At 37.6% G+C, this 16,633-nt stretch overlaps 1 protein-coding gene across 2 annotated transcripts in view; it reads left to right on the top strand.

The window, feature by feature from the left end:
* INTU (inturned planar cell polarity protein) overlaps nucleotides 1–15,683 on the top strand; it is a 39,473-nt gene extending 23,790 nt beyond the window's left edge. For both annotated transcript variants that reach the window (XM_068187922.1, XM_068187921.1), the window contains exons 5-16: nucleotides 3,666–3,784; nucleotides 4,084–4,173; nucleotides 4,575–4,652; nucleotides 5,454–5,643; nucleotides 7,457–7,510; nucleotides 8,628–8,690; nucleotides 9,708–9,929; nucleotides 10,302–10,724; nucleotides 11,221–11,318; nucleotides 11,930–12,119; nucleotides 13,832–13,986; nucleotides 14,841–15,683. In XM_068187922.1, the coding sequence (XP_068044023.1) occupies nucleotides 3,666–3,784; nucleotides 4,084–4,173; nucleotides 4,575–4,652; nucleotides 5,454–5,643; nucleotides 7,457–7,510; nucleotides 8,628–8,690; nucleotides 9,708–9,929; nucleotides 10,302–10,724; nucleotides 11,221–11,318; nucleotides 11,930–12,119; nucleotides 13,832–13,986; nucleotides 14,841–14,952 (1,794 nt within the window). In that variant the 3' untranslated portion in view covers nucleotides 14,953–15,683. The remainder of the gene's footprint in view (nucleotides 1–3,665; nucleotides 3,785–4,083; nucleotides 4,174–4,574; nucleotides 4,653–5,453; nucleotides 5,644–7,456; nucleotides 7,511–8,627; nucleotides 8,691–9,707; nucleotides 9,930–10,301; nucleotides 10,725–11,220; nucleotides 11,319–11,929; nucleotides 12,120–13,831; nucleotides 13,987–14,840) is intronic.
* Nucleotides 15,684–16,633: the final 950 nt, after the last annotated feature.

Below are 16,633 nucleotides of genomic sequence, written 5' to 3'. Positions count from 1 at the left end.
TTCCTTTGTCCTGTAAAGCTTCCTTTCACTCTCTGTCTTTATTGTGTTCTTCGGAAAAATGTTACCAGTGTGCATGTACGGCATTGTAAGTTTCTGTAGTTGCTCAGGATGTAGCCATAGCTACAAATATTCCTCTCAGTGCAGAGCTGAGCTTGGCCTCTTTCCCAGTCTGGAAATGACAGGTGGACAAAGTGGACTTTTTGGGAACAGACATTTGGGAAAAGAGTCTTCTGCCTTTGTGTGATTCTCAAATTTAGCATTGTGTCCCAGTGATCATGTATTATCTATGCTTAGGAGACATCAAACAAAGCACAGGTTTTTCCAGTCCCCAGGGACTAAGATGGCCGGACAGGAGTGGGGAGCAGAAAGAAAACATGTTGCTTTCTCTCCCTTGGAATTTATCCTTAGATTGAGATACCTTTACTTTTTTTTTAATAATATTTTTCAGCTGCTACAAGTCTACTTTCTGCTGGTGATGTGTAATAGAGAAAAAGTGTTACAGCTACACATAACAGGGTTTAATTTTATTTTCTAGAGACAGGGATGGGAAGGAGAACCCTAGAAAATGACATTATACCATAACATGTACTAGTCCAAGACCAGTGTTTTCTTGACCACATAAACTTAATGAAATATTAAAAAAAATAATTTCAGGGCCTCTGGCTCCTCTCTTGCACATGTAAATGCCTGATTGCAATTCTGCACTTCACAGTAAATTGAGTACTGGTTTCTTGCCCCATTGTTCCTTTGCATTCTCCCAAGAAACGGATTAATCCTGAACACTGAGCAGAGGTAAAAGAGGGATTGTAATGCCCTTGTTGTCCCTTCACAACATGGAATAATTGTTTTCTGAGAAGTCTTGGCAATTATGCAGCCCCAAATATGTTGAGAGATGCTTTGCTGATATAATGAAGCTCTTTATAACATTTCTTTGCAAAAGAATGCCACCTTCTTTAAGGCATTTGTCTTTAAATTTCATTTTCTGAACTTCAGGCAAGTTCTATCCTGTAGATGTCCTGTCCCAGATGTAGTTTAAGCAGTACTTTAAATGAAGTTATGGTGCACCAAAGCCATCCTGCACAACAGAAATATAATAATCCTTTAAGAAGCTGCTTTACCCATATCCAGAGGAGGTACAGTATGCAGATCACATCCGTGTAAACTGTGGCAACAGGAATGTGGAACTTGTAAATAAGTATTCCACTTGTGAGCTTTTGGCACCTAAAATAGAATAAATTAGCTTTAAGACTTGTAAGCTCTGTCTGCTCAGCTCTGCAGGGAAGTAGTATTGGGAATAATTTGGGATGTGTGTATGCCTGTGGGGGGGTGTCCCTATGGTAACAGTTTCTCAGTGAGTAAGGTCAACCCTGCCTTTTTTTATATTTTAGTTTAAGGTGGGTATTACAATTATACGTTATTTGTAGCCATGTGCAACACTCACATCTTTGACCTGATTTTGGCAATAGCATATCTTAAAAGGAATAATGTTAATGTTCCTTCTACTGTTACTAGAAGATTCTGTCCGGGTTTGGGGGTTAGGTTGAGGGAGGATTTACACTTTAAGAAGTGAGGTACTTGTATTTATTAATCCCATTGTCATTGACCTGTGACTTTTGGGCTTGCTTTGGGGACAGCTGATCTGGTGGCATGTACTGGCCCTCGCTAAATCCATACATGATAACAGTTCTGCCTGTTTGTTATAGTTGGCTTTTCTTTCCCTGGGAATGTGTTCAGATCATTTTCAAACAAATTTTGTGTGAAGGCCCCAGTTAATAGTGAAGAGGAGGGGAAAAGGCTCCTTCTAGCCATTTGCAGTTCTGCAATTAGAAAACAGCAGTTGAGCGACTGATTCCAGAAAAGAAGATCCTTGTCACTAATGAGTATTTATAAATAGAGTTAATTAAATTGGATATGAATGAAGAGTTTGTCAGGTCCTTCTGTAACAAAATTTTGCATTCTTTTAGTCTTGATGAAGGAAAATTTTCTAATGGGTGTTGGCACTGGCTGAATGTGATTAGTGGCATAAACAGGGAAGTTAATCATGCCTGTGTCTCATTTGTTTGTGGAGAAAGATAATTTACTATAATCTTTGCAGTGGATATGTTTAATATTACATGCATTATTTTTGGCTCATCATGATTTGGCAAAAAGGAATAAATGAGGGGGAATCATGTTTGCTTATTACTATATTTTTATAGTTACTGAAATAATACAAAATTTTTGAAAATGCTTGAATAAAAGAATGATTTTTTTTTAATGGTTAGAAAAAGAAAGCTATCTCACAGATATTTATCTCTATAGAGCTTTAGTTTCAAATTACTTGTGTATCTGGTCAGATGTTTCATGAGAAATCTTAATGGTGTGTTTTAAAATTTGAGCATATTCATCAGTTATGTTTTATGCCACCCATGTAAAGCAGCCAAGTAGGGTTATACAGAGAGACTTGAGTTTTCATATTCTGTGTTAGTTTTGAAGAGCTGTATGTCTGATGATGGTTTAAGTCAGAATTCAGATATTGAAAGAACTGTACAAATACTTTAATTGGAGAATGACAGAATTGGAAGGGATGTTAAAGATCATCTGTAGCAAGATCGGGTCTCCAGGACGGTTTGGATGGATGAGAGATCTCTGAAGTCAGGTCTTAGAAAATGTGGTTTATTAAAAGGGGGAAAGGCCCTGCTTGGAGTTGCCAGGCGCAACTCGTGGCAGGCCCAGGGCGAGAGGAAGAAGGAGACAGAGGGAGGGTTCCAGGTGAGGGTCCCAGGAGAAGATCCAAGACAGCGTCCGGTCCCTCGGGCACACCTTATCAGGGGGCTTCAAGGTGGGCTGGAACAGGACTTGGGCCAATGGGGTCACAGATACCAGATACTTCAGGGGAGGGTCACAGGTGTGGGATGAGCCATACACTGGGGGTGAGACAGAGCATTCCATTTGACCTTTGGACCTATCTGCAGGTAAAGGGCATTGTTTAATCAGAAGGGAAGATCGCTTTCAACCTGGCTATACTATTGTTTTCTAGTTATTCAGTAGTCAAGGTTTGTTATTTCAAATCTAGTTCTCATCTCAATGTCTGTATTTTCCAAATCTTTTGCCAGGCAATCATATTTATAAGGTTTTCCTATTTCATCTTCCCCAACAATCATCCAGTTCCAACCCTACAGCCATGGGCAGAGACACCTTCCACTGGACCAGACTGTTACAAGCCCCATCCAGCTTGGCCTTGGACACTGTGGATGGGGCATCCACAGCTTCTCTGGGCAGCCTGTGCCAGGGCCTCAGCACCCTCACAACAAAGAATTTCTTCCTCTCTCTTGGCATCAGATGTGTTAACAGTGTACTTAAAGCTGTAAGATGCAGCAGCCACACCGATTGTCGCTTTACATTTCTCCATGTAATAATTAATCTAAATAAGTCATGCTTTTATATAAAATAGAGAATTTAAAACTGTCAGAAACATTCATGTGCCTTTTAGAACTTTCCAGTATGCCCATGCAGTGCACTGTTTGTTTCAATGTCATATGAAAGGATATGAAAAAAGATTTCATGTTAAAAAAAAAACCCCAGTTGTTACCACAATAAAAAAATCATTATTTTGTTTTCTGTGGGGATTTTTTGGAGGGGTTTTGGTTTTGGTTTACTTCACTAACAGCTAACTTTCTTCACAGCAAGAAATTATTTATCAGTATCCCATATCTGAAGCATCCCAAAAACTGAAAAGTGTGAGAGGGATATTTCTCACACTGTCTGACATACTGGAAAGTGTTACTGGTACCGAGATCATCAGGTAAAAGTGTTTGAAATGTAATTACTGTTTTTGTTACTTTATACATACGTGTACAGCAAACATGGGTCATGCATCAAGTTCTAGACAAACCAGAGCAACTCAACCTGTTAGGCAGTAACTTTTTTTTAACTGCAACAGCATGCCTGAGGTTGGAGTGCTCAGCCTGGATGTAAATGGATTTAGGGGAATTTCCTTGTAGTGGGTAGTAGTGACTAGGATTTTTACTTCAGTGAAATGATTTTCAGCTCCCTTATAACTCTATAGTGTTAACAGAAATACTTCTGGTTTCATTTTTCTAGTTCCTCCCTGTTCTTATGTGAAAAACTTGTTCAAGTTGTTTACTGGAAAGAATCTGATAAGTTGCTCGTAATTGGCCTTCCTGAAGAAAAGTGAGTTTCAAAGGAAAAGTTTTGTTTTCCTTTAAATTTTGTGTCCTCAAATTTATTTTGTGTACTCTTCTAAAAAAAAGGCAAGAAAGGGGTTAAAATGTACTCTTTTTGCTGTAATTAGTTTTTATGTCTGTGACCCCACTATTTTAATTGACTTTATTTACATCTTTCTTATAGCCATTGTTGTAATTTCTTTTTCTTTTCCTCTGAAGAGAATAAGATCCCAGAAATATTTGTAAGTTAGAAAAGAGTAATATTCTAGGATTTGGTAAACTCAAGTTCTTTGAAGAGACTGCTGAATAACATCAGTAATATTACATATTTACATGTTCTAGGAGGGCTGATTATTCATCATAAAGATATTCTAACCATAGCCATACGTTTTAATTTTTATTTGTTAGTGTGCCACTTTATCAGCTGAGGAATATGATTGAAAATGTTGTCAGGACCTTGACATTCATGTACAGTTCCTTGGACAGGTGAGTTCTTTCAGAAGTATTTTCTTTTTAGTCACTCATTTTTCATTGGTGCTCACTGAAAAAGACAAGCATTAGGATTAATTTTAATGTTTCCAAGGAGTTTCTTGGCATGATCCTTTACACTTATATAAAAACAAAAATTCTGTTGTTCTTGCCTTTTGGTTTCAGTCTTAACACTAGTAAGACACTGTTTCAGCAGGCTTTGTCACTTCAGAAAGTTTTGTCCTTGATCAGGTTAAATCATTCCCATAATCCAAGTCACTGTGGATGTCAGCAGCAGTCTGCAAACATTATCCTCTGTGTCTGTAAAACATATATGTGTATCAGTGTTACATTTTTAACCGAGTAAACACTCTGGACTTCTCCAGAGTGAGTATCTAGAGTGCCAAACTCCATTTGGCAGAGTGAGTGTCTTTCTCTGCATTTGGAAATAACCCAGGAGACTTTCAGTTTGACTGTTACTTAAATAAAATTGCCCAGGTGGATTACTCATGTTCTTGCATTTAATTCAGGGTTAATGTATGTATGCCATAGTGAACAAAAAAAAACAAATCTCAGTTTCCAAAAGGATGAGATTGATGTTTCACTCACCTTAAGCTGCTCTATGGTAATACCATACTGGTTTAGTTTGTTCTTTGTTTGTAGGTACTGCCTGGATATCAGCCTTGTGTTTTTTTCCATGTTAAAAAAACATCCAAATGTAGCACAGTGCTGTAAAGAGGCTTGTGTATCACTGAGGGTTATATAAACAAGCTGCACATTTCTCAGTGTTATTCTAACTTGGAGTTCATGTTTGTCCAGTGCTTTTTGCCAGGTGGAAAATGTTTCTCGCCTGGATCATTTTTTCAACCTGTTCTTCCAGCGTGCCCTCCGTCCCACGAGGCTCCAGCCCAGCAGCAGCCCTGGTGCCCAGCAGCAGGATCCCTGCAGTGCCCTGTTCCTGGGCGGCTTCCCCGGCTTGCGCTGGCTGACGCTGCCCCAGGAAGTCAAGGTCATGTCCTTTCCACATCTCTCCAGGAAAACCTACCCATGACAGGCCAGAAAGTCAGTGCAGGTGTCTTCTACTCTTCCTGTCTGATTTACCTAAGTGCTTTGCCCATCCCAGATGGTCCATTTTCCTGTAAAATTCAGGTTTGGAGCTACACCAACATTCCCACCGGATTGCTGTTGTGAGTGTAATTCGGTGACTTTAGTGTTATCTAGGAAGAGTAGAGAAAGCAGCCCCTGGTTATGTAGCTGTATGTTTGATTTTAACCACTGAAGTATTTTGGCAGGCAGGAAATACTATTCTAGAAGCCCACGTACTTCTCATAATTTAGGAGAGTTATAAATGGCTGTTGCAGAATCAAAATAAATACCCACATGTCATTTGTGGATGCCAGACAGGTACAGTTTTTCTGCACCATTCCACTGTGCCAGGTTACCTCCATATTTAGAAACTGAGCTGTGCTGTAAGCAGTAGTAAGACAAAAGGTAGATCACAGTAAATAACATTTAAATATAACATTAATAACATTTTAGCTGCCAGTTGTAAACCTCACTTTCATTACTTTAGTATCTGTGACTCCAGTATAAAATACATTAGTCTGTGCCATTGTTTCCAAACAGATTTCTTTTAGCTATTGTGGCCTTCTCCCTTTTCTCCTTTAAAGGAGAACTGTCTTCTCCTTTATCTTTAGTCACAGACTGATCATTATTTAGTTCTTTCCACCTTGCACTGTAGGTTTTTTACTGCTTTTTTACTGTTTTTTGATGGGGAGGTTTTCCATGCTTTTTTCTTAATTCTCAAGTTTCTGTAGAGGGGCTCTGTTGTGCTTTGGTCTCCAGTTTAGCTTGCAGGCTATTTTTTTCTTATAAAATAGTAAGTTTAAAAAGTACTTAGGAAACAGCATCAATACTTAAAATACAGACATTGCTTTCTAGAGTTCTTTGAGATGATTCTCATTTGCCAGAAAAATGTTGCTGTTGCAGAAGATGACATTTCCAGTTAGTGTTTTGGTGAAGAGCTGTTCTATTCTATAAGGAATATAAAATTTAAAATGTTAGTTCTTCAGGGAGAAAGCCATTTAAATTTTGACTGGGGAAAAGCTGAGTGGATGGTTAATTGTTGAGTGCCAGCTGACTTGATGACATTTCTCTGTTTGAAAACTGGCTGTATTTCAATTAGAGTCAGCCTGTTAACACAGCTCAAGAAGTTTGCAACCGTGTGATTTAGGTTCTTTTCATTAAGCGACACATTTATGTCATGAGTTTTCAGTGCCTAGGAACAACAAAAGTACTCATTGTTAAACTTGATTTAACCAACAGCTCTCGCAGTTACAGAAATAAGGAAGCTTAAAGTAGTTCCAGTAGAACAAAAATAATGTGTGAAAGAGTTTTGGCAACTTCCATAGAGACAAAAAACTTAAATCCGTTGGATAAAAGATTTTTCTGAAATCTCAGTTGGATGTAGTAGTGTTCCAGGTTTGTCTCTAGACCTCATGTTTTAAAGAACACTGAAAGTAAGAATGGCATCTCCTTTGTACCAACACTGGGCCCAGCAGGCACACAGGGAGAGAAATGGTACAGTTCAAAGAACAGGACAACAGACAGCAATTAGACAGGTTTTTTCTTCATTTTGGTATCCCCAGGTGTTCTTGATATTTGATGTTGCTAATAAAAAAATAGGTGCAGCTTTTTATCCAGTCACTTTGTACTTGTGAATCCCAATCTGAGACAAGCAAGACAGACCGAGGTGGGCTATTACTGGAAATTAATGTGTTGGAAATCTTTATTTTCAAAGTATTTTTTTTTTACTATTTCAGATGGAAATTGACACAGCACTGAGTGATCTGGAAGCAGCTGACTTTGCAGAGCTGGTAAAAATCTTATTTTTGTTTGCTTTGCACTGTATCTCCTTGCTTTGGCATCACATTCAGTGGTTTAAACAAAGACTATTTTCAAAATCCATCAATTTACTTTGATGAAGTGGGAATCAGAGCAGTTTATCCTGAATTACTCTCCATGCTTAATATTATAACATATTATAATCCTAATAGGATTGGTCACTGAAAATCCGTGATTTAATATAATTTAAATCTGTAGGATGTCTACAAAAATCACAGAGGTGATTGTTGTTACAGTTCTTCTTTGTGTAAATAACAGTCTCCTTCCCAAGAAATTGTGAACAAACTTGGAAACATCTATGGATCAGAATTTAATTTTCCAGTTTACAGAATTACAAATTCTGCTTAGTTTTAATATTGTTACAGAAGGTAATAGTAATATAATTTACTTCAGTAATTCTTAGCTGTGCAAGGTCTAAAAACATTGACATTTCAGCTTTACTTTGTAATGAAAGCTCTCTTGAGCTCATGTTCCAGAACAGTTACTCTAAAATTCTATTCAAAAGAATCCCTGCACTGAACAAGCTGAGTGATTACAGAAGTGAGTGTATATAAGTTAACAGTTTATTGCACAGAAATTGATTCCACCTACTTAACCTAAAATACAATATATCTATCTAAAAACAGTGCTGCTAATGGGAGAGCACTGGGCATTAAAAGATGAATGACTAGGAATATTTTGAGTAAAATGTCAGAGACTGGGAAAAAATGCTTTGACTTGAAAGTTTTACTCTATGAGGGCCCCTGGTGTCAGTAGTTGTAATAAAGCTATTTTGCTGTTAACTGTGACAATGGACATATCCTAACAAATATAGTTTATGAACACATAACAATGAAGTAGAAACTAGTTATTTTGAGCTGAAATTTTTAGAGAAGATTGTAATCACACAAAATTCAATAAGGGAGGCTAAAAATTTGGTATTTCCCTTAACTGCTCAGCATTAACTGCTGTACTGGTAATAAGACGTGGTCAGATATGAAAGTATTGAATACTAATTACAGTTTACCAGAATTAGTTCACTTGCATTTGGTAAATAAAATAAAAGTGCAGAATTAAAAATTATACAATGCTTTTTTTCCTCTCCAACAGTCTGAAGATTATTATGACATGAGAAGATTATATGTGATCCTGGGCTCTTGTCTCTTTTACAAGGTAGTATTAATGATTAAGACCTAAAGATTAGGAAAATGCATCTAGAAATCTAATTTAGTCTTTCAGAATCTCACAGATCTGAAGTGAATATGTGACTGAATTGAGCATGCATTTCTAGAGACAGACCTAAAGCTCAAACACCGTAACAGAAAAAATCAGTGTCAGGAAATGCTATGTACTGTATGAACAGCAAGAACAAAAATACTTCTTTAAGACTGGAATTTCTTGGTGTACAATCCAAGGATTGGAAAGAGAGAGTAATAAAGCAGTAAGAGTAAGTTCAAATGAAACTGTAGGATATTCTAATAGGAACTCTTGTTTATTCCCATGTTTTAATAGCAGGTGCTCTACCTTGAATCTGTCTTTAAATTCAAGACTTGAGAAATTGTATTGACAGCTTTTTTCACTTTGGCCTCATTTGTAACTTTATTTCTCTTTGGTAAATGTAGACAGCATAATCAACAGTATAAAGAAGAAAGTAACAGCCTTTGCTTTAAGAAAACTTGCATTTTAGGTATTTTATCAGGCAACTGCACAGTATCTACCAAGACAGCACTTCAGCTGTAAAGCCCTTAGTGCTGGAACCACTGTACTATGGAATTTTTTTGGAAATTTTATTAATTCCAGTGAAAGCTTACCATTTTTGGAGAGAGAATTAAATGAGAATTCGAGCACCTTAACACTGTAGCTGTTTTGCAAGCTGGGAAAGCCCAGCTCACCTTTGATAACTTGCATATATGCTGATAGTTGATTTACTTATATTTAGTTTTGATTACATATATATTATATATATAATTATATATATATATATATATAATATTATATTTTGATTACTTAGAAGTGGCCCAAAAGCTCAGTGTTGTACAACTATATATCAAAAAGACAGTCTGTGGCCAAAAACCTGACGATCTCAGTGCACGTGGAGCAGGGATATCTCTGTTTGAAAAGTACTCTGAAGTGCTGCGTGGTGGTGTTGTATTCTCACTGAACACACTTCCTTTTCTGTGTTTAATTAAGGGTTACTTGGTTGGTAATCACTTGCCAAAGGAAGACCTTGCTGATGTGGGTTTCTATTGCCAGCACTACTGTCTGTTAGCCCTGGCAGCAGAGCAGAGGATTGGGCAGTTAGTGATTTGGCGGGAAGTGTTCCCACAGCATCATCTCCAGCCATGTGAGGAGTCGAGTTTGACGGGATACAGGGAGCCTGAAGCAAGATACTTCTTACTGATAGTTGGCTTGGTGAGTTAATGCTGCAGCATGCCCATTCTCTGAGGCTCTCTTCTGCTGTTGTGAGTTGTCTGTTCACTAGATCAACTTACCATGCATTTTGTTGGGTAATTTTTCAAAATACTCAAATTGTAGCTGTTTCACAGGATAGAACTTCCCAGGGAGCAGCATTATTTATAAATTTACAAAGCTTGTGAAGTTTAATACAAATTCCCATTATTTTTATGCCTTTTCACTTCAGTTGAAAATGTTTCTACCTTCATAATCTTGTCTTTTCAGACAGCTCATATCAGAAATGTCTGGCTCTGGTTTTCTAAATGTGGACTTTCTTTCAAGCAAACAGCTGATGAGTTTGTAAGCAGTCTTCTCTGTTTGTATTTACAGAGACACTTTGTCCTGTGTGTCCTGCTGGAGGCAGGGGGCTGTGCATCCAGAGCTATTGGGAATCCAGGACCAGACTGCATCTATGTAGACCAGGTCAAAGCAACCATACTCCAGCTGGAAGGAATAGACGGCAGCATAGAGGAAAGGCTGGATTCTCCCTCCATCCCACCTTTAGCTTGTGCTGACTGGTTCCTTCCTGCAGCACGGGACAGACTGGAGAGCTTTAGCACCTCCCCAATGCTGAGCAAGCTCCAGAGCTCCTGCAAAGCTGGGAGCACTCCAGGGAGCAAGAGGAGCCTCTTTGGGGACACTTCCCACACCCCACGGAAGCAGAGCCCCCTGAGGAGCAGCAGGGCGGCCGAGCAGGGCTGCGAAGGGCCTGCGGGGGAGGAGAGCACCAATGCACAGCCTGTGCTGGAGCAGGTCAGAGAACATGGGCAGAGAGAATTGAAAAGGTTCTGGGGGCTTGGGGACAGGGCAGCTCATTCAAACTCAAGGTGGCTTTTATAAAAAGCGCATTATAAAAGAGTAAGTCCCTTGAATTCAGTAGAAAATAATTCTGTTGCCTTGGGGAGCTCTGAGTCAGCCCCAGAGCCATCACACTTGTTTATTTTATCATTGCTTGTAAATATGCCTGTAAAGACTTCACATGCCTGAAGTGGGCACAGCTGTGTTGAAAAAAGCAGATTTAATAGGAGAATATCCCCAAAATAATCTATCAAAACTAATGGTTGTGCAGTTGTACAACTGCTTCTAACCAGTTTAATCTAAAATAGACTATAAAATACATTTATATAAATTGATATATAACTGGGCCTTATTCAAAATGCTACATTGTCCTTTCTGTTGGCGTGGCTGGATTCTGTTCTTTCTTCATCTGTGTATTCTCTGTTATTTCATCTATCTGCTTGTTCTTCAGGCCACTAGGAAAAAACACACCCTGCCAAACCCATTTCATTCAGGAAGCCTGAAAAAGAACTCTTCAGAGAAAGATACAGAACTTCTTAATGCTATCAAGTAAGAAATTATTTTTATTGAGTATTTCATTTTTTAGGCCATGCTTGGATTGTTTTTTGAATATATACAGATCACAGAAGTTCCCTCATGATTTTATTCCAACAAAAGCTTTGCTGTGCAAAGATTATCAGAAGTGAATCTGTTAAACTGAGAGCTTAATTAAACATAAACATTTGAAATAATACAATAAAAGACAGCTGTTTCTGAATAATATGTCAGTATTGTGCACACCTGTCCCACATCTGTGTGACCTTGGAATTTCAAGCAGAAGTTTCTGGACCACGCAGGTACTTACTTTGTGCCTCCATGTTATCTCTAGGTAGGTGTACAGTGAACAAAGCTTTTATTTCACTTTCCTTTTTTGGGGACAACTTTTGAGAACAGAAATGCAATGCCTAGGTAGCAGCACATTTTTTAAATTTGTTGGTTTTTTAAATTGAGTATTAGATTCAAAATCAGCAGGATTTCCTTGGTGTAGAGATAGGAACCTTTTGAGGGCCTGTATCCATTTTGTACCCTACAGTAATTAGAAAAACAATTCTGCCTTAAGAAACAAAAGCTGCAAGTTATTTTAATTATTTTAATTAAATGAATTCTCCAATATTTTTAAGGTTGACATCTGGTCCTGAGAACACCCTCTTCCACTATCTCTCTTTGGAGACAATGCAAGGAATCTTTATTACTCCAACTCACAAGGAAGTAGCACAGCTCGGTGGCTCCATCCACCCTCAGTTAATTGAGAATTTCTACCAGTGCTGCCTTTCAATTCGTTCCATTTTCCAGCAGTCCATGAGGAAAGAGGTATGGAAATTTGGATTTCTCTTTGACCAGTCACATTCTCAATGCAGTATTTCAGGATTCTTTTCACTTCATTATTTCAGTGGTTCACGAGCAGCTGTATTTGCATGTCTGCAGACTCTAAACCAGAGTGGAATACCCTCAGTTGTATTTTTTAGATCTTAAAGTGAAAATTCAAGCGAGTTAAGTGAGAAGAGGGGAAATAAAAATGCAAATTGAATGAAGGCAAGTTTGCAAATAGCAGTATAGTTTTCCTTAATGTTTCTTTGATGTTCTAAAGAAGTAATTTCTAGCTAGACCCATATGCCTTGTAAATCTAGGAATTTTTAAGTATTAAAAATAGTGATAATTTGGTGGGCTGGCCATATGACACTGGGATTTGGCTGAATAGGACTTTGGCAACGAGCCATGTATTTTGGGCATTTCTATTGGGAGATGTAGAAACCTAAAAGCAAGCAGAGAGAGTAAATTAGCATTTCTTAGCATCAGATTGCCTTTGGCTACAGCCATTAAATAGATATTTTATAGTTCAAGCCATAAAAACTGAGAATCAGAAATAACTGATGGACGCGTCTCTTACAGAAAAATTTGCTGTAGTCTTTTGCAGATTGGCTCCAGCAATTAATGCTAAAATTGGCAGGCTGTATTATGGCACAAAGAGAATGTTAAAGAATAAATAGAAATTTACCTTGTTCACAGTACATGATAAAAAATCAAATACAGAAATGTACTATTATACTGTGTATTCTTTGTCATCTGCTAAATACTGTTATGGTTTAGGATCCAGAGAACTGCACCAGTAATGCAAAGTTACTGTAAGCTAATCAATAATTAATTTTGCCTCAATTTTTGAGAACTGAAAATTCACAATTTAACTTTTAAAATGTGTACAGGAATCTTGAATGAGTCTTAAATGGAGCAAAAATAAGCTCAGTAGTCTTAAACCCTAAAATAGGATGTTTTGACTGTGTTTTCTAGATCTGCAGCCCGTACATCTTCAGTATTGTAGGCAGATTTAACAATATGGTTTCTGCATCTGCATATGGCAGACAGAAGTTCCTTGAGTTGTTTTCCAAAAATACCTTTTCTTTCACCTTTGAAGCAACTGTGTTTCACTGGCAGATCCAGAGATGAAACAGAACTTTTGCAAGGTTTATTCAAAAGCTCTGCTCAAAACATAGCTCTAAAAGCTTGAGAAAACACAAAAATGTCTTTATTTTCTATGCTTTTATGCCCTCAAACTGAGTAAAAGTCAGAAAATGCTCTGAGCAAAGTGCTTCAGCTGTTTATTTACTAAAAGAAATTCCTGCCTGGCCAAGTTTATTCAATAGACTTTTACTATAACAGTTCTTAATTAGGGAGGGACACAGAGAAAGAAAGATGAGAGCTTTAGCTGTTGTAACACACTTTTTAAAGGTGCTGTAGTAACTCAGATGTCTTATTAGAAAAAGTGTTTAGCTAGAAGGAAAAAAAGTCAAAAAATGGAGCAGGTGTCTAATTCCAGCTTGTGTAACAATGGAAAAGCCTTTTGATGCCAAAGTAACAAAACTGTGGAGAAAAGAATCACATAAGCAAGTCAGTTATATCTTCTAAGCCTGGCTTTTGACAGCAGAGTCATCCACCAGAGAGTCCTGAACAAATCACATGGTTGTATTTGTTCGTGTTTATGTCAAAATGTCTCATTCTCTACTAACATTTCACCAACTGTTTTGTAGAAAAAGAAGAAGGCAGGCTGTGGGATTTCAGAATTCAGTAAGGCAGCTGAGGACCCAGGTCTGGTAAGAGAACATGGACTTCTGTTTGAGTGCTCTCCTGAAAACTGGACTGACCAGAAGAAACCACCACCAACAATGAACTACTGGGTTGTGGGGTAGGTTTAAAGACAAATTTAATCTCCAGTTTTTCATTTTGACTATGCCATTGTGTTCTTTAAAAATAAATTTAACTGTAGCACATCACAGAAATAATTGAGCTGACTGAGGTAGCTTTAATTTAAGGGGACTGGGAAGCTGCATTGATATGAATTTCCACCTTCAATAGCTGCTGAGTCAATGACATAAACAAATAAAGTGACAGTTATAATTACTGTTATATTATAAAATAAACTTTTTCATTGGGAAGAAAAATGCTTAAAGAGAAGGAAGAAAAATAATTGTTTCCCACCATGAATGTACATAACTGCAATTTGTGTGGAAAAATTTAAATATTTAAATAAAACATTTTAAAAAGTTTATGCTACTGTTGATACCTTTTAAAAAATAATTATAATGCACAGGTATTAACAGCTTCTCTATTTTAGGTCTCTCCATTGAAGAGTTTATTGGATTAATATGTGGGAGTGTAACTACCCAGATGTTATTACTTTTAAAAATCAGTAAATATGTGAATCCTGGGACTTGCTCCCAAGGACCTTGATTGCAGCTTGTAGCCCACAAACTTGGATTGCTGCAAACAGACACAGAAGATCCTGAAAACCTGAAGATTTTTTTCCCTACACAGCCTTAAAAAAACTGAGTAGAGAATAACTTGATTTAAAAATCCGATGTATTGAAAAAGGTAAAGTAACGCAGGACAGACACCAAAATTTGCCAACTGTCATACAAAGCAGCTTGTTTTAACTTCCTGCTGAAACCTCACAGTACAACCAGAATCTACCATTTGGGGAGGAAAAAAATAACACCTATGATGATTTTCTTATTTTTCTTCTTTCTTTTTTTTCCCCAGGAGACTCATTCTCCATCCCAAACCTCAGGAGTGTTACGTGTGTTTCCATGACTCGGTGACAGAAGCTGCTGTGGAGCTGGCCTTTAAACTGTCCTTTGGCTTAGCTGCATAGATGAGCTTCCTGCACACTCAGGCATCCTGCATGGTGGTGTTCATTCTTTAAAGCATCCCATATAAAGGGAAATGAACTCAATTTGGGTGTCACCCATGGGGCATCTTTGAAATGCTTTAAAAAAATCAAATACCTTGTGGTATGACGCAGTTAAGATTTCAGTGGTGCTTCTGATGAGCTCATCAATTGAATGCTTATTTTCAGAGAACCAAAGTTCTTATTTTTATATACTGTCACTTTTTTTTATCCTGGTCATAACTTTATTATATGAAGACACCACATCATTTGTACGTTCACTGCTGTTCAGTGTACAATATGCAATGTAAAATGGTAAGCTGATCCTCCAAGTATGAACATGGAAATTGGTGGTGGAGGAAAAAAAAAGTTCTCCAGTTACTTAAAATTTTGCATCTTTGAGGGCCTGAAAAATACTGAATGTTTTCAGTAGCATTGTATTAATCAAAACAGAGAGAAATCTTTTAGACAATTCCTGGCACTTGGCCTCACAAAACTAATCGTTTTCTATTTTTGCTCTCCTGCACACTCGAGGACTATAGTGCGGTGATGTTTTACTTGACTCCGTGAGTTTTAACTATAAATAATAATTAAATTTCTTAAAATGCAATTTTGAAGACATAAAGAAGGGGGGGCGGGCAGGGTGGTTTTAATATGTGCATGGACTTCACTTATTTTATATTCATAATTTCATAATAAAAATGTATATTTGTTAAGGAACAGTAAAGCATTATTTTTTTCTTCTTTTTGTTCAAGAAAGCAAATTCAGTTTCATGGGTTCTCATGGCCAAATCTTTAGATCTTGTTTTCACTAGTAAATGACACAGTTTGGGGTAGTCCTAAAACAGTCAATCAAATGCATGCAGTGCTCACAGGGTGATTCACAGTTTGTCTTCATCACTCAACAGTTGCTTTAGTTCCAAGCAGCAGTCTTAGGCCTGAAGTGCAAGCTGTGATTGAAGACTTTGCTAATCAGCTTTCCCCAGGATTTATGGTTCCTAGCAGATGAGCAGCAGTATTTGAGTCTGAGGCCTACAAATCACAGCAGTAGTGCATTAGCTGTGTTCCCTGTGTATAAATCAAGTAATGGGAGAGTTAGTCTGTTACGCCTCTCAAAAGTGTAAAATACCTGAGGTTTGGGTATTAGATTGCCTGGTAGATGGAAGAAGGAAGGTGGAGGAAAGCAAGCAGCCTTTGCTGCACTTTTAGCTGTTTATCTTCGTGTCCAGGAGAATCCTTTCTTTAATTTAAAAGAATAATGTAATTCTAAAAGTGTCACCGACTTTCTGATACCTGTATAAGCTGTCAGGCATTGCTTTAAGATGGAGTGTGAGCACCCTCTCTGTCAGCCAAAATGCACAGGGAGGCTGCTTCAGGAGAGCAATGTCTGCACAGCCTTGTCAATACTCTGCTGTCCTGCACTTTCCATTGCTATCCTTAGTCCTAGAAATGGGTCAAGTAAAGAAATTGAAAATCTAGGCTATTTCTCATATTACTGATGTTTCACTCATAGTTTGAGATTTTCTAGTGCTAACACCAAATTCATACGCTGTTGGTAAGTTTCAAAATAAATCCACATTTCCAAAAAGAACTGCTTGAAAAAGGAAGGAACTAGAAAGGAAGATTTTTGGCATTTGTTGCAGCTCATACCAAATAGAAGAGATAT

This window comes from Anomalospiza imberbis, chromosome 4 (genome assembly GCF_031753505.1).
Source record: "Anomalospiza imberbis isolate Cuckoo-Finch-1a 21T00152 chromosome 4, ASM3175350v1, whole genome shotgun sequence".
Classification (NCBI taxonomy): domain Eukaryota; kingdom Metazoa; phylum Chordata; class Aves; order Passeriformes; family Viduidae; genus Anomalospiza; species Anomalospiza imberbis.
The sequence above is the reverse complement of the archived record's forward strand: the minus strand, read 5'-3'. Positions and strand labels throughout refer to the sequence as shown.